The 26,142-nt window shown below is 36.9% G+C and overlaps 3 protein-coding genes across 3 annotated transcripts; 1 reads left to right on the top strand and 2 right to left on the bottom strand.

Moving 5' to 3' along the window:
* Nucleotides 1-4: 4 nt before the first annotated feature.
* On the bottom strand, nt 5-4,973 carry LOC136243665 (2-methoxy-6-polyprenyl-1,4-benzoquinol methylase, mitochondrial-like). The gene is made up of 7 exons (XM_066035205.1): nt 4,779-4,973; nt 4,010-4,159; nt 1,010-1,135; nt 857-963; nt 722-810; nt 559-670; nt 5-512 (listed from the first exon to the last, which is right to left on the bottom strand). The coding sequence occupies exons 1-7, from the start codon at nt 4,921-4,923 to the stop codon at nt 411-413; spliced, it is 831 nt and encodes a 276-aa protein (XP_065891277.1). The 5' UTR covers nt 4,924-4,973; the 3' UTR covers nt 5-410.
* A 1,543-nt stretch (nt 4,974-6,516) lies between these two features.
* On the bottom strand, nt 6,517-13,375 carry LOC136242694 (2-methoxy-6-polyprenyl-1,4-benzoquinol methylase, mitochondrial-like). The gene is made up of 8 exons (XM_066034138.1): nt 13,361-13,375; nt 13,090-13,280; nt 12,886-13,035; nt 8,178-8,303; nt 7,039-7,145; nt 6,903-6,991; nt 6,738-6,849; nt 6,517-6,690 (listed from the first exon to the last, which is right to left on the bottom strand). The coding sequence occupies exons 2-8, from the start codon at nt 13,241-13,243 to the stop codon at nt 6,592-6,594; spliced, it is 837 nt and encodes a 278-aa protein (XP_065890210.1). The 5' UTR covers nt 13,244-13,280; nt 13,361-13,375; the 3' UTR covers nt 6,517-6,591.
* An 81-nt stretch (nt 13,376-13,456) lies between these two features.
* On the top strand, nt 13,457-25,842 carry LOC136242692 (uncharacterized). The gene is made up of 18 exons (XM_066034137.1): nt 13,457-13,583; nt 18,769-18,820; nt 20,704-20,870; nt 21,187-21,364; nt 23,438-23,464; nt 23,518-23,547; nt 23,767-23,796; nt 23,853-23,879; nt 24,182-24,211; nt 24,265-24,294; nt 24,431-24,460; nt 24,514-24,543; nt 24,680-24,709; nt 25,095-25,124; nt 25,344-25,373; nt 25,427-25,456; nt 25,510-25,539; nt 25,616-25,842. Exons 1-18 carry the CDS (start codon nt 13,548-13,550, stop codon nt 25,753-25,755), a joined length of 957 nt encoding a protein of 318 aa, XP_065890209.1. The 5' UTR covers nt 13,457-13,547; the 3' UTR covers nt 25,756-25,842.
* The last annotated feature ends 300 nt before the right edge of the window (nt 25,843-26,142 follow it).

Below are 26,142 nucleotides of genomic sequence, written 5' to 3'. Positions count from 1 at the left end.
ACAATTTTGCTGGATTTTTCACACGAGTCGCTGTTCTGTGAAGAGTGATTGACAATGTCTGAGCGCAAAGCAGTGATAAAGAATGCTGATATGACAGAAGATATGCAGCAAGAAGCGGTGGACTGCGCCACGCAAGCAATGGAAAAGTTCAACATCGAGAAAGACATCGCGTCATACATAAAAAAGGAGTTTGATAAAAAATTCAACCCAACGTGGCATTGCATCGTCGGGAGAAACTTCGGGTCGTATGTAACCCACGAAACAAAGCACTTCATCTATTTCTACCTGGGACAAGTGGCTATCCTGTTATTCAAGTCAGGATGAACTAGCTATTCTCGCATACATGAACACGCTCGATCACTTTGAACTGTGTACCGTGTAAAAAGTGTATATTATATATGTTTATTTTATTAATACTTAAATGCTGAGTGGATTGCCACTAAGCCAAACGTCAAATTCTCATAGTCGACGTGTGTAAATCCAGCCTCCTTGATGTGATATGAGAAAGTTTCCTGAAATGTGTTTTAATATGAATAAACTTCAACACTAATTCCTTACTTGATTAGGGAATTGAAGTATGCTTTCAACTAGGTACTCATATGGTTCTCTGTGACGTGCGATCACTTCTGCCAAGATGGGGATGATCTCAAAGTTATACCAATGGATGAATCTATAATTATTAACAACACTACTTGGCAGTTACAACAATTATTACCCAAACCTGTCTACTAATGGATTGGTGATCTGGCTAAATTCCAAACACAGAAATCGACCTCCTGGCCTCAACACACGATGTGCTTCTTGTAAGGCCTACCAGTTAGCTGATAATGTTACTCTAATACAGCAGTCACTTCACCTTGTTCAAATTTGATACATTTCGTATCCCAAATGATATTGTGTATGCATCAAAAGAATTGTCCTCAAATGGAAGGTCGGTGGCATCTCCTTGCGACCATCTGATTCCTATTTGTATGTAACAAAACCACATATAATCAAATATATCCTGTACCTTCAGTTCTGCCTAGCTTTTCAGCTTTTTTCTTTCCATATTGTATCATTTTATCATTAGCATCACATACAGTAACCTCTCTACTGCCCCACGGACAATAGTCCATGAATCGAAATGCAATATCACCTGTACACAAAACCAACAGTAAGATCACACACAGAATTAAACATTAGGGTAAACATTACCACACTGTTCGATAACATACAGTAAATAGTGAACCCTTTTAAATCATACAACACAGTGAAACCTGATCAGTTGTCTACATAACACCTGCATTAGTTCTTACAGGAAACAAAATTCCTACCACAAAATCTTTACCATTTAAGGGATACTGGATAGGAATGGAAATGTTTGATTTCATTCTTGGAATGCAATTATTTATCAGAATTGTCACATTAAAAGCTCTGAGATGATATTTTAGACTATTTTCACTGTGTAAATGAAGTAGTACATACCTATATGTAATTGAAAAATTATTTGAGCGACAGAATTCGCATCCCAACTATCAATTAATGAAAAGTGATGTTGTCATTCCGCTTTGCTGTTATAACAGCATTACAAACCAAGAACTGTACGAGATGCCCCTTTACAATCAATTCACAGACTACGGAAATTACACACAATTCTCATGACGACAGCCATCACACATAGCGAATTGACACCAAAAGAACACTCCGACGAGGTAAGAAGGTTTAATATTGGTGTTCACGATAATCACAAGCTATTATCATATCACGATAATCACAAGCTATTATCATATCACGATAATCACAAGCTATTATCATATCACGATAATGAACCACTGCGATATGATTATCACACTATCGATATTATTGCACATCACTAAATTCCTTTTTATTAAATCTAGATTGCCAAAGGAATGTTCGAGCGATGTTTAACGTTGACAAATTTTGGCATATGCCTGCACTACAGCTGCAACAAAGTGTGAGATCATATTAGTCCACGCTATTAAAACCACGATCGATCTTCAGATGCTACTGAATAAAACAAACGGGATGAGTTCTCAGTAGTTCTTTCACCTATTAGGTGAGTGCGCCGAGTGATATATATCACTTATACCATGGCTGCTTGGTATTTGCTGATATATACACCCGCAGCCTTCGGGCTTTGGGTGTATATATCAACAAATCCCTCGCAGCCGTGGTATAACTATTAAATAATTTGGCCTAACAACAAAAGTAACTTTTGCTAAATAATCATGTAACCATCAGTGCTACCTGTGTATAATGATCACCTTTGGGCCATGGCTGTTATAGGGACTCCAGAAAACACGGAATACAGAATAACGAAATAAGCGAAAATTACATTCTTAACATTTTACTACTATATATACAGTCTTTAGCATTTATACAATACTCACCTCGTAACAATTCCACAGAGAATCACTAAGGCGATCCTCAGGGCGATCTTTAAATAAAACTAGCACAAAACTAACCACTCTAGAATAATCTAACTAAGCTAAAATACTTTCTAATACACTTTACTACAAAATCGCTACAACACTATAAGTTCTTTCTGCTACAGCTACTTATACCAGCTAGTCTCGTGTGGCCAGACCGCTTTTTTCTCTTTGTCACTGGGTAGGGAGAAAAAAGGGTCTGGAACAGTTCGAATCCCACAATCGTCTTGACACGTCACGAGGCTACGTCATAAGTATGCAACCCATGCGCTTAAACTCCATTGTAACAAGAATGCCACAGTACAACAATAAACAAAGACTTAACTTACCTAAACAACTAAGTCGATTCAATCTATTATAGCCTCAAAGGAAGCTTTAGATGCTGATACATTTATAAATACGCACTTGTATTTGATTGACGCAAGCGGCTACTATTTGAAAACGCATCACGTTTCTTTGGTTAACACCCCCCAATTATCCGGGGAGTGCCAAGACGAATGTGGGATTCGAACTGTTCCAGACCCTTTTTTCTCCCTACTCAATGACAAAGAGAAAAAAGCGGTCTGGCCATGCAAGACTATTATACCAGCCATAGTAACTGTCTGAATTTATTAGTGACAACACTTCATCCTAAGAAATCTTCTCTGAAATAATCTACTTTGGCTAACCTGTTAGTTATCCATCGCCAAACAAGCTTAATGTGAATTCAAAAGGTTAAGTGCTGTATTTAGCTGATATCACTTTGTGCAGCTTGATTCTAATAATTCGGGCAGTTACTCATGTGTGACGGCTGGTATAAGCAGCTGTAGCAGAAAGAACTTATAGTGTTGTAGCAATTTTGTAGTAAAGTGTATTAAAAAGTATTTTAGCTTAGTTAGATTATTCTAGAGTGATTAGTTTTGTGCTCGTTCTATTTAAAGATCGCCCTGAGGATTGCCTTAGTGGGTTCTCTGTGGAATTGTTACGAGGTGAGTATTGTATAAATGCTATAGACTGTATATATAGTAGTAAAATGTAAGAATGTAATTTTCACCAATTCCGTTATTCCACTGTTCCGTTATTCCGTGTTTTCTGGAGTCCCGCTGTTATATATACAGGTGGCTGTTATAGAGAAAATGTGGTCAGCAGCATTTTAGTGTCTAGCTGTGACCATGATAAAAGCATAATTACAATTAAGAGGCTCCTACCAATTGCATGTTTACAGAAAAGGCAAGGTCAGCTTGTAGTGGCTTGTTCAAATACTATTATCTGGTTTTATTGCTTAAAGGTATTCAATGGCTGTTCAGCAACATTCATAAACAGGCACTGGCCAGTTATATGAGAGGGTTATGTATACACACAGTGATTCATAGGTGAATCTTTGACTGACTGATATATGCATTGACTGCTTAATACAGACCACCAATGCATGGGGAAATATTTGGCCATGGCTGTTAACTTAATAGTACTACCTCTTCATATTTGTCAGACGTAAAATATAACTATTTAATCAAAATGCTGCACTGGCTTTGGCCTACTCACACTACATAATGGTACAATGCCTGTTCCCTAGATGGTCCCCAGTATGTATACAACATTACCTGTTCCACCAGCAACATCAAGTAACATAGTATCATTTGTCGGCTGAAGTTTCTTGATGAAATAGTCCTTCCAGCAATGGTGGATCCCAAGGGACATTGTATCATTCATCACATCATAGTGATGTGCTACTTGAGAGAACACTTCCTCCACTACAAGAAATCAGAACTTGCATAACATTAATGCTTTTACCAAAGACAGTCATTTAAATACTTTTAACAAGCAACTTAACCACTTTATTGCCTATGTAATTTTCTATACATACTGTATATTACTTTGCTAATACTGTAATGAAGTTGAAGCTATGTTTATATGTACACACTTTAAAATACTTTGCCTCTGATCAGTGTGATACTAAACAGCCTTTTAAGGGTGCAGATGATGCTGGTATACACAGAGACTGCAAACCAGTTTTAACCAATGGAGAAAACTTGACCACTGGAAGACACTTTCTCCTTGGTCACAACTGGTAAACTTGTTGCACAATGAATAGGAATTAGATATCCCATTTGCTTATGTACTAGTCAACTTCAAAGGGAAGATAACCATAAAGTATTGCTGACAAGTTATGCATAACTGATGTCATACTCTTAACGACCAAAGAGTCGTGTTTGATTGTTATTTTGGTAATCAAGTATGTAAGCACAAACACAAATACTTCCAGTTCCAGCTTCCAAACCATAAATACTCAAAAAGTAATACATTATTTTTACCCCAAGTCTTAGAGGTGTTGAAATGCATGACCAAACCACTTTCAAACATTAGCTGTACCTCTTTTTGCCTTTTCTTTCTCAGATACTGTTTCAAATCCAAACGTGGTCATGTTCTCATAACTAGTGCCATTGGCAGTGGTAGCTGCACACAAACTAGTCCTGGCACTAGTGAATCTCCGGCAAAATACCCTTGCCAAATTCATTATCACGTGACCATATGTTGTGGTGCGTATTAATTAGAATTCCTTACGTGGCGCTTAACCGTTTGTTATATTCACGAGAAGTATGCATATTGTAGCGTTTGTTTCTAGCTAGGGAAGGCACACAAAGTGGTTGCAACTGTGTTGGGAGGTTGAAAGTAGGGCTCTGAGTATCTGTAGTCTGGCCCTTCGCAAAAAATTGTAAATTGGCGGGCGGCGCCTTTGTGTAATTAGTAAGTTTATCGATATTGAAGATCAGTATTTTAATTTAAAAACTAAACTCAGATAGCTACTGGAATTAGAGGTGTGATGTTTTATTTCTAACTCTATGATGCAGACCATCTTATGTAAGGCCATACCTAGTAAGTTGTACGTATACTTTTTCTGGCTGTGGGCACCAGTTGCCCACAGACCTTTAATGCAGGCCTTGCCTGCATTAAAAAGCAGTTAAAATAAAATAAATAAATATGAAAAGTTATTGTTCGGACCCGACCGACCAGATTGTCATTGCTTCTGAGGTATTGTGTCACTTTTTAACTGAAGACTGGCTTGTATCTAATAGCTACCAGTGGTGATTCTAGACCTGACCTACGGGGGGGAAGTATAGGGAACAGCATAACTATTGTTGTTTGGCTGTAGCATAAAGTAGAATTTCAGGGGTGTCTGGGGGTTGCAAACTGCAGGATTTTTGCGATGGCTTGAAAACAGCCTAAAATTTATGCTAAAAACATGAAAAATGCTAAAAACAACAATGCCAATCTATACTGCAACTTTCCCCCAAGATTTTTATAAGTTATTTTTCAGCAGCAGGGGGGGCCATGGCCCCCCCTTAGAATCGCCTATGGTATGATATATACACATGCTCACAACTGCACATTGGCATTTGGACTAGTTGAGAGTTGAAAATACACAAATTTTTGGCCCAATGCAAGCCATCAAGCTAGCTCATGCACATCAGTTTTGGTAATGACTTTAAAAGCTCAGATGTTAGACTACAGTGAAACCTTAGTTTTCCGGATTATCGATTAACCGAACTACGGAAATGACTGCTCTATTAGAGTAGTGACTGTTTTATTAGGGTAGTTGATAATACAGATTTTTTTTTAAAATGGTCTTTATGCTATTTTAAGGTTATTTATACAGTTTCAGAGATATGGACTTTTTTCAGACTTATGGACCACCCCTGATCCCAAGGGGTTCAGTTCACTGTACTCAAATTGTACACATGCAAAGATCAACTTACAATACCATTTACTAATCTACCCCTTCATTTGACAAGTCTGTACAATTGAATGAATATACCCATAATTTTATAAAAAAGGAAAATTAAGTGCATATCCAAGTGTATGATATACCATAAATGTAACTATACTGTGTACGGTGGCCATTTTGCTTACAGCTCACACATAATTAGGCTTGGTGGGCACCCCTTCTAATATTAACCAAAAAAAAAATGGTACTTTTATCCACCCCGTAACAATAAAGTTAGTAAGCTACCTCACTAAAGCATGGTTGGTGGGCAACCCACTTCAACCATGCTTCTGGCCAGTTTACTGACATTTATGTGTACAAAATGCAAATTCTATATACACAACTATCAAAAAAAATTAAAAAGGAATATTAGAGAAAACTCCTCAGCTAAAACCAAAAATGTTTTACATCAAAACAACACTACTTAAATGCTGTGTGGATTGCCACTACACCAAATGTCACATTCTCATAGCCAGCATGTGTAAATCCAGCCTCCTTGATGTGATATGTGAAAGCTTCCTGAAATGTGTTAAATTAGAATAAACTTATATTGTATGAATCCTTACCTGGTTAGGAAGATGAACTATCTTTTCACGTAGGTCTTCATAGGGCTCTCTGTGACGTGTGAGCACTTCTGAAAAGACTGGGAGGACCTCAAAGTTCCACCAGTGTATGAAACTGTATAATCATTAATAAGACTAAATAGCACGTTCTACAATTATTACCCAAACCTGTCTACTAATGGATTGGCAACCTGACTAAATTCCATACATAGAAATCGACCTCCTGGTCTCAATACACGATGTGCTTCTTGTAAGGCCTACCAGGTTAGCTGATAATGTTACTCTAATACAGCAGTCACCTCACCTTGTTCAAATCAGATACATTTCGTATCCCAAATGATATTGTGTATGCATCAAAAGAATTGTCCTCAAATGGAAGGTCGGTGGCATCTCCTTTCACCCACTTGATTCCTATTTGTACAAATGTAGGGAAAATTAGAAATTTTACGGATAAAAAAGGTAATGAAACTTAGGAGGTTATACTATACAGTATTTAATCCCTACTTCAGTCATGGCTATTTCTATAATCAATCCTCAAAAGTAAACTTTCTCATTTTTCCTTACATTTGTTAGTTTACTTTTATACAAATACCACATCAAATGAAAGAATGGCACCTACCACATAGCTGCATCCCGACTATCAATTACTGCTAAGCGATGTGGCCATTCTGCAATGTTTTCAGCTTTGTCCACCAGATATAAAAAAATAGCAGTATGAGAAGCGCTTCTACAATCAATCCATTCACTACAGAAATTGCAACCAAACATGCACCCCAAGTGCCCAACTATCAATTACTGGGAAGTTAGTAGCCATTTCGCTTTGGTTTCAGGTATGTTCTATCTGTTATACAGCATCACAAATAAAGAACAGTACAAGAAGTGTCTCTGCTATCAATCTACTCAGTAACAGTAAGTAAGGACAATTCTTGTGATAGCTAGCTGCCATCACACACTATCTACACGGTAGTGGAGAAAGAAATAGGATACAAAGATAAGTCTGCGTACAACTCAAATTGAAGCAACTCAAATTGAAGCAACTTAGAACAGTGAAAACATCAAGCCCGTAGCATTAATCATAGTCAAATTATGCTTGGCTGGAGGTATCACAGTTAGATAGTAAATCAGTGGAAAAATAAGGAAAAAAGAGACTTATTTTAGGGTGGAATATTGACCACAAAAGCCCAAACCTTTCTACTATTGTACTGTATGAACCTCTCTTAAATGACACTCCATATAAAGGACACTGTACCTTAAACCTCTCTATAAGGACAGTAACTAAGGTTCCTGTCCCTATAGTATAGATCTCTACCAATACAAGTGTAAAAATGATGACCTTCTTACATAACAGTAAAAATTCATTAAAATTACTGGTCTCAAATTAGTGTCCATTATAATGAGGTTCCAATACAACAACACAACTGGCACAATCAAAACACCCAATACCTTCAGTTTTGCCTAGCCTTTTAGCTTTTCTCTTTCCATATCGTATCATTTTACCATTAGCATCACATACAGTAACCTCTCTACTACCCCGTGGAGAATAGTCCATGAATCGAAATGCAATATCACCTGTACACAAAGTGAACAATAAGTTCTCACACAAATTGTGCAATATACAAATCAAATGTGACATTTAGAAGTCAAGGGTGGATAAACATTATTAATTGTCGTTTTCACTTTATGGGTAGAGTAAACATTACCACACTGTTGGATTACATACAGTAATTAGTGAACCCTTTTCACAGTGAAACCTGATCAATAGGGCTGGGAGATTATATAGATTGTGGGATTAATCGTGATTGTCCCTGAACATTGTGATTTTGATATGTATTATAAATAATCGTGATGTTGTGACATCACATGCAAGTGTGTATTAGTTAATACAAAAACTGTTGTGGAAGAACTTGATCTGGAAAACAAGCCTACACTTCTGAGACAGTCCATTGTGTGAATAAGTCTTATTACATAGTTAAAAGCTTACCCATTAGAAACTGTGAATTTCTAAGGATACCGTTATTGATTATCTGTTTGTATTTAACTGTTACTGCCTATATGTTGTCTAAATTGTGTTGAACAGTTGTACACAATTTCACCGTGTATTCTTAAAATAAATATTTCATACAAAGTTGTGCATACACGATGCTATTAATACATGTGAGATATAACATCGTGATAGTTATCATAATTGTAGTATGTTGCATCCTACAATCGTGAAAGTAGCAAAACGTCACAATCACTCAGCCCTACTGATCAATTATTATCTATATAACATCCTTACAGGAAACAAAACTAAAATGCTTACCATTTATTGGATACTGGATAATTTTGATCCAATTCTTGGAATACGATTATTTATCAAAACTATTACATTGCACATTCACAATATTAAATACACATATTGCCATTGCATCAGAACAAACTTATGTGATGCTAGCTGCATAACAGCTAGTATAGCTAAGTGATGGTTATTAGGAGAGAAGGTCTGGATGCTTAATTAACCCCCTTAGGAAAAGTTTAGCTCTCTGAAAAATAATTTCAGCAAATTTCATTGATATTAATTTTGTTATTTGGGTTACTGCTTTATTAGCTAAGTAAGCTTCAGTCACCAGCACCTAATACATTTATTCACTGGTGATCCTATCCCCAGTAGTACATGTCTGTAGGCTTTGTAGTTTTCACATACATCAATTAATTCATTGATTATTTATGATGCAATTTTGATCGCATTTCTTATTATTCCTGTAGTACTTGGTTGTATAGGATATAGACAACTTAAAAGCAGGCAAGGCATATACAGTTTACATATGGTATATAGTTTCTTCCAAATGTGGTACATTACATGTACATAAATACCAGAGATATAACAGTGCAAGTAGGTACATGTGTACAGTAGAATACTGACTGCTATATTAGGGTAAGTGACTGCTCTATAAGAGTATATCGATTCTTGATCTGGCAACCTGGACACTTAGCTACTGTGATAATTATTACACAAAAGTTGTAAATTGAAAATGTATACTCCCCACACATGTACAGTGGCCTTGTGAGACTGCTGCCCCCCACACAGAGGTCTGCCATGTGAGGCTATTGTGGCATCTGAACAGTAAAACACTCGTGGAACAACAGCAGACCTTAGCTTGGTATATCAATTGGTGATAAATGGAAAAGTCATACACAACCAGCACAAAAACTCATGAATATTGTTTGTCTGTTCATTCATCACTGATCCAATCCCCAGTTAGTAAACCTTTGTAGGCTATGTAGTTTTCATGTACATTAATTCATTCATTCATTATTTATGACATAATCGCAAACTTATTCTTAGTACTTGATTATATATAATTGGTGTTCTGAGACCTCAAAAAAGGTGATGCACAAAAGGCATACAATTACTACAGTTACAAAACAGACAAAATGATTATACTTATTATATCGTATAGTGGATTATAGTAGCATCTGAAATTTCCCGCGAAGTTTAAAAATAGCAGCAGAAAATTTAACAATTGAATAGCAATGCTAAAATTTAAATCTCACTTTTAATGAAGATACACGTAAAAATGCAATGTGGTGACACTTGTAACAAGCAAAAGTCAGTTTTGTTTCAACTAGCAGAGTGAAAACAAAGTGATTCATGGTGCATGGCATTGTACACACAACCTTTGCAATCGCTTTGTCTGCTGTCTTTCGCATCCCCGGTCGTATCCATCGTTAAACTATACTCTGCATGGGCAGAAAGATTTAATAGAGAACTGGACCCTTGCTAGCAGGCCTGCAGACTAAATTGCAATCATTTTTAGTTCGAGCCATTAGTTAGTTCGAGTCACATGCACCTTTCCTTATCCGCACTTTTTGCTTCAACATGTATTAACCGCACACAGCTTTATCTCTGGTTTTAGCTGGGCAAACGTATCTTTCCAGAGTGCTTAATGATGAAGTTGTGACCTTAGACTATAACATTACTATCACGGTACCAAAATTCTCGCGAATTAAATTTTAGGAAATGACCCCAAACGCTAAAATTAATTCCTCACTATAAAAACCCACTATACGGTATACAAGACTATATGTGACCCGCTGAGCGAAAACCGGCCGTTTTCGCAACTCTATTGAAATACACTGGGTAAAAATACACATACTACATGAACAATTTACGCACGCTTTAATCGCATTTGTATGCACTGAAATAAGGCTCAAATTAATAAAACCTATATACATCTTTGGATTCGCCTGTTTATGGAGAGTAAGAAAATCTTTGTTTTGTGTTCGCACAGCAAAGGATACATGAGTTATGGGCATTTATTTACGATGCAGTAAAAGACGTTTACCAGCGTCATTTCATAGTTGGAATGGCCTTCTTTTTTGTCATCACGGAGGAGTACAGGAAAAGCACTATACCTTGCTTGATTTGCCAGTTCATGGTGCACAGATTGAGCAGTCCCATTTTTGTAGCTTGTTTTAATCATGAATTATCTAAGCTCCTGTAATTTATTTCCCGTATTGTTGCTGTTTATCACTGTTCCAACTGTCAAGTGCTATAACTCCAAGACCATTTCTAATAAAAAGCTGAAACTTTGGCTGTCCACTCTTTTGTTACTACAGATTACAGAGATGCAATAAAAAGGAATTTGAGGAATGTGTGAAAACGGCCAGTTTTGCTCAGCGGATCACATATTATGTATTGATTACTAACTGTTAAGCAGTTGCTAGATGGTAGTCCATAAATCGTGTGCTGGGATAGGGAATTCCAAATTTTGATAGCAGAAGGGAATTCCAAATTTTGATAGCAGAAGGAAATTTTTATGAAACAGAAACTAGGAGCCAACTCCAATCACTGGTTTTAAAATCTTTTGTTATGATATCACTGGTGTGATGGATGTTAGGGTTGGGAATAAAGAAGTTGTCAGCATTAATATCTATCGACCTTGTGAGTTACTATATTAAATAACATTGTAACTTTCTATTTGTTTCTGCCAAGGTTGGCCAATTATTCCCAGGGAGTAAAGTTCTTGCAAGCTATTTGCAAGAAAAGGGACATTTTCCGTACAAGTAGTAATTGCAAGAAACAATTGCAAGAAACAATGGAACCTCTCTATTATGGACATTTTTGGACCCAGAATTTTTGGCCAGTTTTTGCTGTAATATAGAGGTTTTCCTCTTTCAGAGGTAAAAAATGTATTAACCAGACCTGTTGGGACCAAAAGTTTTGTCCTTATTATGGAAGTTTTTTCTATTGTGTCCTTAATTTGGGAGTTTGTTAAGAGAGGTTCCACTGTACATGAGTTTTCCACATTTTCCATATAAGAATCTTACAAACATGGTCTTGCAAGACATATAAGCCACTTTCCCTGATACCTTTCAGTGACACCCCCAAAAAATGCATGCCAAATGTGAGTTAAGTACTGTGATGCTAAATGGTGGCTGTACTATGTGTCGTTTAGCCTCTAGCCTTGTGACTGTGGTCAGGCTGGCAGACCAAAAGGATGATTTTTTTTTAAAAATTCAATATTTGTACAAAGTTTAACGGAATATTTGATGTTAGGAATGCTAAAACTATTTTGCAAACAGCACTTTTCGTCATACAAAATATTTCTATGGTGATTTTTTGGTGGCAACATTTTGGGTGTGCTATTGTGTTTAAGGAATCTACCAGTATTCTCTTTGCCTTATACATGTAAGATATACAACTAGTTTCAGTATTGTACAGTAAGTATATTATAACAGATAACTATAGCAGTCGTTGGTGTAGCTAGACAGTCATCGATGTTGCCAGTGCAGTGAACACTACTGACTGAGATTTTGCTATCTAGCTGGATAAAAATAAACTGTCATAGGGGCTGCACCACCCAGATTCCCTATTACCAGAGACAGCCACCACCTCAACTACTTCCTCTGCAGACCACAATGCATGGAAAATATTTTGGACCTCATGACCATGGCCATTAATACAAAGGTGACCGTTAACACAGATTTCACTGTACTACCATCTTAATTAATATTTGCATTTTTTTGCAACATACAATATCCACATACTGGAATTAGCTATTTATTCATAATGCTTTGGCCTACTCGCATTCACACTAGCACACTCGTAAAGAATGGTACAATGCCCTTTCCCGAAGATGGTCCCCAGCATGCATGTATACAACATTACCTGTTCCACTAGCAACATCAAGTAAATTAGTATCATTTGTCGGCTGAAGTTTCTTGATGAAATAGTCCTTCCAGCAATGTTGGATCCCAAGGGACATTGCATCACTCATCACATCATACTGACGTACTACTTGAGAGACCACGTCCTCCGCTACAAGAATTAGAGGTGTTGAAATGACCAAACCACTTTCAAACACTCAGGTACCTTTTTTTGCCTTTTCTTCCTTAGATACTGTTTCAGATCCAGACGCGGTCATGTTCTCATGATTAGTTCCATTGGCAGTGGTAGCAGTGGTGGCTGCACACAAACTAGTCCTGGCAGTTGCGAATCTCCGACAAAACACCCTTGCCAAATTCATCTTGTCAGACGATCGCGAACAATGGAATGGAAAACGCCTGTTTACGTAGTGACGTCATAAACCGTTGCAACCTATTATCTTAAGTATATGGACAAATAGTCCAAACGTACATGGTACCTTAGTAAGGACTATACATCCATATGGGCGCTACAGTAGTGTACGGAGCTATTGCGCCGATAGTAATTTAGATATACGGTGGCTGTAGACACGTGGCCACGTGCACATGTTGCCTGGCGAGTAAATTACATCGGTTCCTTTTTAACCCCTTCGGTTTAACCGTGATTATAACGTCTTGCAGATTGATATGGAAATGGAGAATGGATTTGACGATGAGTGTCAGGTATGATTTGAGAAGAAATAACTGCTGGCTTAAATTTTGGCGGTTTATTACGAGGTATATTATTTATATAATCTGCCTCGTGATCCCACCTAGCAATTATAGCACCTTCCTTTGTAGTTGAGAGCTTGAATTCTTGTTCTGAGTAGTGACTTCACTTGTGTTTCCACTGTAGCTGTTTGAACTGCTTAACCTATTAAGCCTGTACCTATCAATATACAGTGTAGTAGTTCCCGACTACCACAGATACGGGCTGAGGTAGGGGAAGGTCAAGATTTGCACTTCTAGAAATTACAAAATTAATATCCACACCCACTGGCCTGACCATTCTCCGAGTAACAAACTCCTGGGTAGGTGGGTATTTTACTACCTTCAGGTGAATGTCACTACCTTGGGGACAAAATGTAGTCAATTCCCCTACCATCCTCGACCCTGTATCTGTGGCAGTCGGGCATGATAGGTGCATTATTGCTCCTTAAATATCCTTTAGCTCTCAGTCATGCCAAGGCAGTGGGAATATGTAGCCCTACTGAATGTCAAATGTCCTGTTGGGGGACAGATCTACCAAAGTAGACCTATACTCCCGTACCACATTTGGCAACTTATACGATATGTTTCTATCACTTCCAATACTAATGAACTGATATTAAATGAATTAGGCGAAATTAATTTTCCTGGGTGATTTTTATTCCTTTTGTATTGGTGCAAGCTCAAAGAACAAAAAGTACAAAACAAAAGTTTTGTTGGAAGTTGAACCCAATCTACAGATAAGGAGTGTTGAACTAAATTGTCCAGTAGAAAACCTGGTCAACAATGGACTTGTAGTGTTGTAAGTAGGCCACGTCATCAATTTTTATCTAGGTCACTTGGGTTGCATTGTGTCTGGGTCAAGTGAGTATCACCTGCTTTATTAAATATACCCAGGTGAGTTCACAGGAGATGACAAAATTAATTAAGCTTAAACAATGAAGTTGAAACATTCAAGAATCTTCCATGGAGCCAACCTTGCCATTCAAGAATGCATGATATCCATGGAACCATACACTTTTATCAATAAATGTGCTCTTCTGCAAATATTTGCATGGAGCCACACCCACTTGTCATGTTGCTGCTTTTAGGAAACTAGTCTGGCATCAAGCAAGCCTAGCGTAGATTATTGTATCTGTGTGTAAGCTTTTGTAGAGCCACACCTTATTCAAGCACTAACCTATCATTTTTGTGTTGTTAACTATTCATTTCTTGCGGGTTATAACCTGAATAATCTGTGCAATAAATGCACATGGGACGTTGTGGACCTTTTAACTTCAAAGTTTCTCTCAGGCTCTACTGCTCTTTCTTAGTTAACCATCCTGATTACCATCCAGGTCAGTGGGTCATGCGGGTCAGCCAATTGCAAAGCTGCTTGACACCTTTTGCACAATTTTTTTTAATATTACTTTTGCTGCTACAATTAAGTATCAGCACGTTGATCTGATACTGATGCTCGTGATATCAATGCCAATACCAATACAGTAGCAACACAAGGTAGCTATAGTTTAAATTTTTTTGGCACTCATCAAATACCTTTTACGTCAATCTCGTAAATAAGTTCATTATATCCTAGTTCATGTCATGATACTATGGCCTCTAAATGCGACCCCCGGAACAAAAACTCGACTTGTTTGCATAATTTTGGTATTGAGATATTTGCCATTGAAGTGTACTGGGTAAAAAAAATTATGCTCATTTTAATCGCTTCAATAAACAGCAAAGCAATAATGAAATATATATAACTAATATACCACTGGATTCACCTCTTCATGGTGCGTAAGAATATCTTTGTTTCATTTCAGTAGCCTAAGTGAGATGCAAGGTACTGTAGAGTCGGGTTGTTAAGCGCATGTGCTTATAATTTTCGAAGAAAAGTTTTATAAAAATAGTGCTATCTGGCGCATACACCTAATTTAATTATTAATGGCGCTGGAACTGCACCTTTGAGACAGAGGTTTAGATATATATAAGGATATTTGAACTCTATTTCTGGATGAAATTCTTCACAATACGGAAGACTCCTGTGCTTTAAGCATTGGGGAAGAAAGCATCATTGTTGTCCATGCCCTCTTTCGTCCCTTCTGGCTTTGCTTTCCAGTTCCACTCAGATTCTATTCACTTGTGTAGCTTTGCCTCATTGTGTTGGGCAACATGCGCTTATCAGCCGGTCAGTTGCAAGAATCGTGTATGCGCTTAACAAGTAATATGCGCTTAACAACCCGACTCTACAGTAGAAAACCTGGTCAACAATGGACTTGCGTGTTTACTTTAGTGTAAAAATGGAAATACAAATAGTAGTTTCCAAGTTTATACAGCCTTTCTTCTTCAAAAGCATGGAAAGGTATAGACCAAACACTATACCCTACAATTCCTCAGTTCATGGTGAGCATTATGAGACAAATTCCAGCTTCAAAGCTTGTTCCCTTCATGACATATGATCAATTAAGCAAGCGCATGTGTGTAGTGTTAGTATCCATAGTAGTCAACTTGTCTCGCAATTCGTCCACTTCTGGTTGTAACAGGCTATCCGTGCTGAGGAGCTGCTGGCGGCTCATCATGAGAGGCAGAGGCTTGATGATCATCACAATAACACTGAAATAATGGAGGACTCCATTGTCCAGCATGCAGATTCACAGTCTACAGTACTTGAGTCTGGTCTCAGAAATGGTCTCACTCTATTCACATGAACTACCCGCTGCTTGTCATTCATCACTATTTTTACATTTAGTGGTCCTGTCAACTCTCTAACTTTCTGTGGTCCAGTCCAACATGGATCTAACTTTCTCTTAGTTGGGTTGTCCAGTAGTACTTCTTGCCCAACTTGTAACTTCACAGGTTCCTTCCCTTGATGATTCTGTGTCTGTATATAACAGTATTGCTTGCACAAATAATTATTGTATTGCAAGAGATCACGTGCTGTTGTAAGTGTTGCCTCGTGTGTTTTGTGGTTGTTTAACATTAAGTGATAATTATTGTGCTGGAAATACTATTACATATTATACCAGCATTTATTTTTAATATTTCATAGAACATAACTGCAACAATGTGCCTTTACTTATGAGAGAAAAAATCAGCAGTCCATTGCTAATACAGTACAGTCAAACTCCCCTGTACATGCGTATAACTAGTTTCCTCACACACGTCTTGGACTGATATACTTGCTGACTTTGATCATTTAGAAGTACTTTACTGTAAGCATGAAATAGCACTATCCCTGAATTGTTTCATCCACTGGGGAGGGGAAGTGGGAGTACTACTGTGATACTGTGGAACCTGTGTTAATGGCCACCTGTATAACAAGACCACCTATCTATAAAGACCATCTTTAAATTTTCCAAATGAACTGTTATACAATAATCCCAGGTATAAAGCAGCCACCTCCCTATTAAGGCCATGAAATTTTGAACCCATGGGTGACCATCTTGGACAGGTTCCACTGTAGTTACTTCATATCATTAATTTGGCAGTTTGCTATATATCCAAATTTATTTAGTGGCCGTAAAATACTGTGTAACAGCTATAGTTCGTAATTCAGATTTATTTTGTTTCAGAATAGAGCAGGTTATATAGTTAATTATGACCACAAGGCAAGCCTGCTTGATAAAGCATAACAAAACAAACTTACAGAACTGTGTAGTCTTACTACAATGTAGTTATATGCAAAGTACTGTGATATGTGAATCATTTTGTGACAATTTTTCTTTCTATTGACTGCATAATGATTATTGCTCAGAACTCGGGATTTGACCACTGTACTGTTAGGAGTCAACTGTATGTTTTAGTCAGATCTATTATAGAGCTGTGCAGTATTAAAATTTAAAAGACTATTATGGTTCTGTACGAGGGTATTGCATTAGCTATGATTACAATATTGAATAAAATTAGCAACAATTCTATGTGCTGACCATAATATGTTTAACTTGTTTTTATATTGAGAGCTATCGCTGAGTCTTCATTCACAGCATCTGTAAGCCTTAGTTAGAATGAGCCAAAAAGGCTTCTACAGTACAAAAACAGTGTGAGTGAAGGATACCCACAAATTAATTACCAAGGTGTAGTTTAGCTTGAGCAAAGGGAGTAAAGAAACAGCTAAATAAAATCAGTATATCTTAGCTTTATTATCATGATTTGTGTAATAGCTGAGTAGACCATTCCTGAGACCATTGCGGATGATGGTGATTTGTTTTTTTTTTGCTTATCCGCCGGCTTTGGCATGTCACAATGTTGCTTAGGTATCCAATGAGCTAGTAGTAATTAAGCAAATCAAAGTGTAAAGGATAGTGCCAAAGTATTGAGTTTACTCAACCTTTTATTTTAATAGAAGCTTCAGCTTCCACAATTGCCAGTATCAGTGCTGAAAGTGCTCAAATATCCAGAAAGTAATACACCTGTCAATGTCATGCCCCAGGTTGGACAGAGGTGGGGGTTTGTAAATGCTATTCAACAAATTCCCAACTCCCACGGCCCAGGGACATTGAGTTACAAATCGTTTACTTGCTAAAATCCTGGGAATCACTAGCAATATAGCAAAAGTATGGCTAGTTGTGTTTCAAATGCTCCGACCCTGTAGACAAGTTTAGGTGACAAATCACCCACTGCCTAACCTTAGATAGGTGGGGCATGACATTGACAGGTGCATAATCTTTAGCTGACTTGCAATAGGGATAATTCGTTTTTTTTGCTGGCTTTTGTTCGATCAATGGGCTGACCACAGGTTTCTATTCTACATAGTAACCCACCCGAGGTGTCTGTTGGATTTATATAATAAGACATCAAGCATAAATTTTGTAAACAAAACTTTTATGTTGTAAAGTCATGATCAACTGCACACTACCTCACCTTATTAATCTATTTACAGTGTCGTAGAGTTTTTGCTTTGAAAGCACAATGTTGTGCATTAAACACTAGTACTACAATTGCTATAATGCACTGCTTACATAATGTGAAAATGCAATTGGAGTTCATATATGACTCAATTTTGACAATAGGACAGTACTGAAAGTTAGTGGTCAAGTACAATTACAGTGTTGTAGTATAGCTTAGCTCTATCCTCTTATGACAGTACTCAACTGCACAGTATTACATTAAATGTTGTTGGACATGCTTAAGTAGAATTATTACGCACACAATGCATCCTTTTGTCACACTATTATCTTAGGAGGAACAAGTTGAGGACATACAATTACAGGAAGCTGAAGTCAAAACAAAACGTAAGATATTTTACTGAATTTACTTAAAGTGTATTTATAACATTTACTTGTTTTTGCAACATTTTTCAGATATATTTACAAGGTCAATTGTGTTAAGTATTTCATAACAATGTTATGCAAGTACTATAAATGACAAAAATTTAGTAAGTTTGGTGAATAAGCATGTAAAGCAGGTAGGCAGATGAAAGCTTGACTAATTAATCCTGCACAATATCACACGATACAAACTATAGCTACTGATATTTGGTAATAAGGTTTAGTGAATTACTTTGATTCACCAAACTTAAGGCATTTCATCGTTCATAGTATTCACATAAGCTGAATAATTTATCCCTATAGAGCAATAAGTACTGTGGGGTACTATAGGGAGGTAGATGCATTGCCTTGCTAATTTGCTTTTGTCAACGTGGATCAGTGACTACTTTAGTATTGTTTGCATTGGTGTAATTCGTGACTGTAACACTGGTTGAGGAGTAATTGGCCTTAGAGTGATGATGGTTCATGATGATCATGCATGACTTTACGTCAACAGTAACTCTGATTATCAATCAATCATTACACAATTATCTACCACTTTCCATAGGTATAGGTAGTATCAGTTTAATTAATAAAAATACTTTTGTTTTTACTTTATAGTTCATCTGGTCATGTCTTACCCCTCCCCCACAAAATAAAACCTTTTTTCAATGGAATACCTTGATAATGTGGACACTCGGCATTGTTTTCAAGTTGTCTCAATACACAGTTTTCACTGTTACTGTTATCATTATATACTATACTGGATTGGAAGCTCAGTTTGCAGACCCAGTAACTTTAACGTGTGCAACAGGGTTTGGCACTCACCGGGTTTTCCTTTCATTTGTTGAAAGCCAGGCTAGAAAAGCTTCACGGCCTGCATGGTTTTTTAAAAGTTTTGCGGCTTAAAAGTTATGAAGAACTAGGTGAGTCTCTATTGGATAAAAATATGAAAGCATCTGGCTCAATGCTGTCTATATTTGCCTTGTAATAATGCAGTGTTACATTGGACAATACACCAAAAATCTATTTTGTGCACTTTTGCCATGTCTGTGAAGACAATAAAATCAAATGGAAGGAAACAAATTTAAATGGTTTATGTCTTGAGTTGGTCCAATATAACTCCCTTCTAAGGATAACCTGGCATGATCATAATGCTAAGTACAAACACTGTAGCTTATGTACCTTTTCTTAGTATCCTCCTTATGACTGTAAGCTTAATGACAGAATTTAAGCTGTTACACTATATACTAAATGTCTTCTTGTGGTAATAGAACAACTATATGGAGGTAGCAAATGGACTTGATTCTCAGTCAAATTAAATATTTTTAGCACGATAAAGAGAGCCAGTGTGTGAAACAGAGCTTTTAATTCTGTGTTTTTTTGGTACGTATATCAGCAATATTGTTTTCAAATTGGTAGGCATTTAGTTTGCTTGCATTATATATGATCAGATTTGCAAAAATAACACACATCCAAATTGCCAGCTTTGAGTTATAACATCTGAATTTGCTATCAACTTTTTATAATTGTAATGAATACCAACATAGCTGAGTAAATGGAGAAAATTTCAGAGTTATGTCTTTTGTGAGTACGTACCAAGATGTGCTATTCTAAGCTCATAGAATTGGATGAGTGTGGAAGCTAGACCCCTTTTCGCAAATCCAGTCACATATTTAAAAATAATTACTGTCTCAAAAGAAACACATTTCCTGTTCCATTTTAATATCAATTTTGGTGTGGTCACAATGAGTATCATACTGTATAAGCATCTCAAGATATATTTTATGATAATAGTTGGTTATATCCACCAGTACCATACATAATGTATATATATATTATCTGTATGTTTTCCACTTGTGGATTAGCTCCAATGCTGAAAATGTGTCAGTCTTGCAACTGCAAGTGCCATATTAGACATTCTGATTGTCCAACATGTCATGCTCCCTTTACAAAGAAGAGAGATATGCCTAAAACACCATCAGAATTGGAGCGGAAATATCCTTCAAATATTTGGAGTCAAATCTTGAAGAAGGTGCAATATGTATTATTATAATATGACGCATGTGCTGTTGCTAAATTAATAAGCTTCTATTTGTCTAAAAAACTTACACCCGCCTGATTCGAATTTCCAATTGGCCAGTACCATGTACAATGCACAAACTAAGGCGATTTCTGTTGTTGGAATTAACAATGTTATTTACTACAGCTGGGTTTTTATTTTGGGGCTTCTAGTTGGTTATGGGCAGCAGTATAGAGACGTAAATTGTCACTGCAAATGATTTGATTTGTCATAATAGTTCTCCAAATATGAATGGGTAAATACAACTAGTGTCTGTACATTAATATAGGCTCAGCAGTTACATCACTCAGGAGGATATGATGTGCTGATTTTAGCACACAAGCCCAATCCTCAAAGAGGGTTTGTGCCCGAGTACTGCACACCAGGGGCTGCAAGTAACTTTATGCTCAATTATACTGATTTGGTGGGAAACTTATGGAAGCAGCACATTCTCAACTATTATGCAGGTTTGTGCAAATGCTGATAAGTTATCATACATTATGCTATCCATTGATACTTGTTGCACAGTTTCATAGTGTCTCCTTGTCTACCAATTAGTTGGAATCACCTGACTCCCATTGTCATTTAATAATGTGCGTGAAGTCATATATAGTGTGCAATTAGGGAACCACAAAATTGCTGACATAACAGATATGAGTGGCAGGCTTAGCAATCCTTTTACCCAATATGAAAACTGTATCAGTAGAAAGCATGTTGTAGTGGTAAAAAAAACTGGCTTCTGCATAAAAATCAGACCAAGATTCTTGATTTCATGAATCGGCCCTTGGATACTCATTTTCATCTGATTATACTACTGTGTATTATAATATTTACTCACCTTCACCATTTTTTTAAATTTACAGTATAAACGCTATCACAGCAAAGCACAATGTACTGTATCCCCATACTAACATGGCCACTTCCTTTGAATTTCACTATAGATATTGTCTACTAGTTCTTGTAGATGATTAATGTGTGGCCTATTTACAAACATGTGAGCGTAATTGTAAGGAAGAAATTACGCTTTGGCTGAACCGATCGTGGTGGTAGTTGGCTAATAGCAGTGTAAGCCATATTCAGTTTGTAGCCTCCACAGCTGTACTACCCATTCATTGATTGGTATACCTAGGCATCTTGTCTGCTATTCATATTTGCTACCATTCTGGCAAATTCAAAACACTAAAACCTGTAACACAAGTTACTACCTCATTATATGTACTATACACCGTTGTCTAAAACACTTAAATTAAGCCTCGCTATTTATTGACGTCACCTCTAGTTTTTAAATTCTTGCAAGACGCTTAGTATGAATGTTTAACTACTACTAAGCCACACTTATCTAAATTGCTGAATTCGAGGTTCTTTACTTGTGCATTTGCCATTACTGTGCTTATACTGTAATACTATCTTAAACTACCATTTTAAGTATAGTTAGTGATTTTTTCTGAGAGTATAAAACAGTCGCATATGCATTATGTACGTATTATGTTATAGCTACATACACAAGTGTAGCATACGGGTGGTAACTGGGATAAATTGTATAGTAATAATCAGGATTTTCAATATACGTATTTGGTAACATCACTTCTATAGGGACAAATAGTTCTATGTATATTATGAGCAATTGTTAGTACAGATACAGAATTTGAGTGGCGCTCTGTTGGAGTGGTCTTGACAAGTTTTTTCACTAAAACATGATAAATGTTACAAATTAATGGCAGTACACAGCCAGCTTGGCTTTACTTTCATTGCTACTGTATAGTTGCCACTTGAAGCAATAAATTTTGTGATGTGCTCACTTTAAATCCCCAATGGCAAGGTACTATAAGTTTTTTTTGGCATATATTAATTACCCTAAGCCCATGATGATTGGAGAAGTATATGAAGGTTCACTTTTTGAACTCAGCCTGAAATCAGGTCCAACTTTAATCCCTAACTAGCACAAGTTGTACCTGTAATGAGGATTGCCTGTGATGCTGTCACCTGATGAGTCCCATTTTAATGTTATACGCAATTATCTTGTGCATATCATAGCTCATCATTTGTGAATAGGGTGTCGATTTTATTCCATGATTTGTCCAAAATTTCTTCTCCACTATGTATATCCCTAGACTTACATTTGGCCAACCAACTACAGTATTACATGTAGTTGGAGGAGGGAAAGATGTTCATGCTCTTCTATTAGCCAATGCAACTATCACAGTGTAGCTTAGCTACCGTTTGGCACATACATTGATTTTAAATATTATGCCGACCTACCGACCCTCTACTCAGCTGGTTTTAGCCCGAAGATTAGAAGATTAAGTTGAAGTGGCCTAAGTTCAATGCTTGCCGTTGGACTAGAATTACGTATATACAATGTATTATACGTATGCCTGAGTTCATTGACTGGGGGTTAATTGTAGCAAACTCTAAGAGTGCACTATTGCATGAGGCACTTAATTGACACATCTGATATATTGCAAACTTTAATCAGTGCATATGCAAGTGTCTATATATTTGATGTTCCTTATTGCACTTCTACATTACGTATACTGCAGGACAATCAAAGTCACCAGTCTCTAGTGGTAAGGAATAACTGTTGTTGCTTGATGATGTTGAATTATTAGTGTTTCCATAGCAGCCACTTTGACGTCGGCCAATTCAAGTGGTAAGGAATAACTGTCGATACTTGATGGTGTTAAATTATTAGTGTTTCCATAGCAGCCACTTTGACGTCGGCCAATTCAAGTGGTAAGGAATAACTGTGGTTATTTGATTGTGATAAATTATCAGTGTTTCCATAGTAGCCACTTTGACGTTGGCCAATTCAAGTGGTAAGGAATAACTGTGGTTATTTTATGGTGATAAATTATCAGTGTTTCCATAGCAGCCACTTTGACATCGGCCAATTCAAGTGGTAAGGAATAACTGTGGTTATTTGATTGTGATAAATTATCAGTGTTTCCATAGCAGCCACTTTGACGTCGGCCAATTCAAGTGGTAAGGAATAACAGTCGACATTTGATGATATTAAATTATCAGTGTTTCTATAGTAGCCACTTTGACGTCGGCCAATTCAAGTGGTAAGGAATAACAGTCGATATTTGATGATGTTAAATTATCAGTGTTTCCATAGCAGCCACTTTGACATTGGCCAATTCAAGTGGTAAGGAATAACTGTCGATATTTGATGATGTTAAATTATCAGTGTTTCCATAGCAGCTACTTTGACGTCGGCCAATTCAAGTGGTAAGGAATAGCTGTGGTTACTTGATGGTGTTAAATTATCAGTGTTTCCATAGCAGCCACTTTGACTTCGGACAATTCAAGTGGTAAGGAATAACAGTCGATATTTGATGATGTTAAATTATCAGTGTTTCCATAGCAGCCACTTTGACGTCGGCCAATTCAAGTGGTAAGGAATAACTGTGGTTATTTGATTGTGATAAATTATTAGTGTTTCCATAGTAGCCACTTTGACGTCGGCCAATTCAAGTGGTAAGGAATAACTGTGGTTATTTGATTGTGATAAATTATCAGTGTTTCCATAGCAGCCACTTTGACTTCGGCCAATTCAAGTGGTAAGGAATAACAGTCGACATTTGATGATATTAAATTATCAGTGTTTCTATAGTAGCCACTTTGACGTCGGCCAATTCAAGTGGTAAGGAATAACAGTCGATATTTGATGATGTTAAATTATCAGTGTTTCCATAGCAGCCACTTTGACGTCGGCCAATTCAAGTGGTAAGGAATAACTGTGGTTGCTTGATGGTGTTAAATTATCAGTGTTTCCGTAGCAGCCACTTTGACTTCGGACAATTCAAGTGGTAAGGAATAACTGTCGATATTTGATGATGTTAAATTATCAGTGTTTCCATAGCAGCCACTTTGATGTCGGCCAATTCAAGTGGTAAGGAATAACTGTGGTTACTTGATGGTCTTAAATTATCAGTGTTTCCATAGCGGCCACTTTGACTTCGGCCAATTCAAGTGGTAAGGAATAACAGTCGACATTTGATGATATTAAATTATCAGTGTTTCTATAGTAGCCACTTTGACGTCGGCCAATTCAAGTGATAAGGAATAACAGTCCATATTTGATGATATTAAATTATCAGTGTTTCTATAGTAGCCACTTTGACGTCGGCCAATTCAAGTGGTAAGGAATAACAGTCGATATTTGATGATGTTAAATTATCAGTGTTTCCATAGCAGCCACTTTGACGTCGGCCAATTCAAGTGGTAAGGAATAACTGTGGTTGCTTGATGGTGTTAAATTATCAGTGTTTCCGTAGCAGCCACTTTGACTTCGGACAATTCAAGTGGTAAGGAATAACTGTCGATATTTGATGATGTTAAATTATCAGTGTTTCCATAGCAGCCACTTAGATGTCGGCCAATTCAAGTGGTAAGGAATAACTGTGGTTACTTGATGGTGTTAAATTATCAGTGTTTCCATAGCAGCCACTTTGACTTCGGCCAATTCAAGTGGTAAGGAATAACAGTCGACATTTGATAATATTAAATTATCAGTGTTTCTATAGTAGCCACTTTGACGTCGGCCAATTCAAGTGGTAAGGAATAACAGTCGATATTTGATGATGTTAAATTATCAGTGTTTCCATAGCAGCCACTTTGACTTTGGCCAATTCAAGTGGTAAGGAAGTAGTGTCAATGTTTTTATAGTAGAAGTTTTGATTACTGGCTATTATATCAATTCTTAATTTGTTCAGAGCTACTTCCCAAGAAGAGGAGAAGAAGATGTGGTCACTGCGATGGCTGTAAAGCCATAAAGTGTGGAACCTGTAAATTTTGTACAAAACCCAGTTTAAAGAGACCATGTATTAACAAAAAATGTAAAAAATTAGCGTAGCTATAGCTAGTGACTTTTTTGTAATATTTCATTTCATTATAATATTTAGGGTTTCAAAATAAATTAATACTGTACATAATAATAATTGCTGTCTTGACTAGTGTAAACAGCCCGGAAAGCGTCAGATTAAATATTGGGCCTAGGGGTGTCTGAAACCTCTCTACGTCCATATAATATAGTAATGATGAATGTTTTTGACATGTGCACATCATCCACTGTGCATTTCATGGGTAAATAATATAATCATGATCACAGTCCCTTTTTAATCCATTCTCTACTAGCAAACACAGTAGAGCTCAAACAAATAGTGATTTAATTATCATATTCTCTAGTCACACAACTACCGAATATTTTATATGAGATGTGATAACAGACGCAGCTGGTTAT

Source organism: Dysidea avara, chromosome 13 (assembly GCF_963678975.1).
Source record: "Dysidea avara chromosome 13, odDysAvar1.4, whole genome shotgun sequence".
Taxonomy (NCBI): Eukaryota; Metazoa; Porifera; class Demospongiae; order Dictyoceratida; family Dysideidae; genus Dysidea; species Dysidea avara.
Note: the sequence above shows the minus strand (reverse complement) of the source record. Positions and strands in the feature narration are given on the sequence as shown.

Bases quoted from the DNA above. Each gene is read 5' to 3' on its own strand.
- LOC136243665 (XM_066035205.1), bottom strand. From the start codon at position 4,923: ATGAATTTGGCAAGGGTATTTTGCCGGAGATTCACTAGTGCCAGGACT. The intron at 4,160-4,778 runs GTACAGCTAATG...GATTTCTTGTAG, and splicing joins GAAAGAAAAGGCAAAAAGAG to TGGAGGAAGTGTTCTCTCAA. The intron at 811-856 runs GTGAAGTGACTG...GCTAACTGGTAG, and splicing joins ATGTATCAAATTTGAACAAG to GCCTTACAAGAAGCACATCG.
- LOC136242694 (XM_066034138.1), bottom strand. From the start codon at position 13,243: ATGAATTTGGCAAGGGTGTTTTGTCGGAGATTCGCAACTGCCAGGACT. The intron at 7,146-8,177 runs GTATTGGGTGTT...TTGTACAAATAG, and splicing joins AAGGCTAGGCAAAACTGAAG to GAATCAAGTGGGTGAAAGGA. The intron at 6,691-6,737 runs GTAAGGATTCAT...AACACATTTCAG, and splicing joins TAGTTCATCTTCCTAACCAG to GAAGCTTTCACATATCACAT.
- LOC136242692 (XM_066034137.1), top strand. From the start codon at position 13,548: ATGGAAATGGAGAATGGATTTGACGATGAGTGTCAG. The intron at 23,465-23,517 runs GTAAGGAATAAC...GTGTTTCCATAG, and splicing joins AAAGTCACCAGTCTCTAGTG to CAGCCACTTTGACGTCGGCC. The intron at 25,374-25,426 runs GTAAGGAATAAC...GTGTTTCTATAG, and splicing joins GACTTCGGCCAATTCAAGTG to TAGCCACTTTGACGTCGGCC.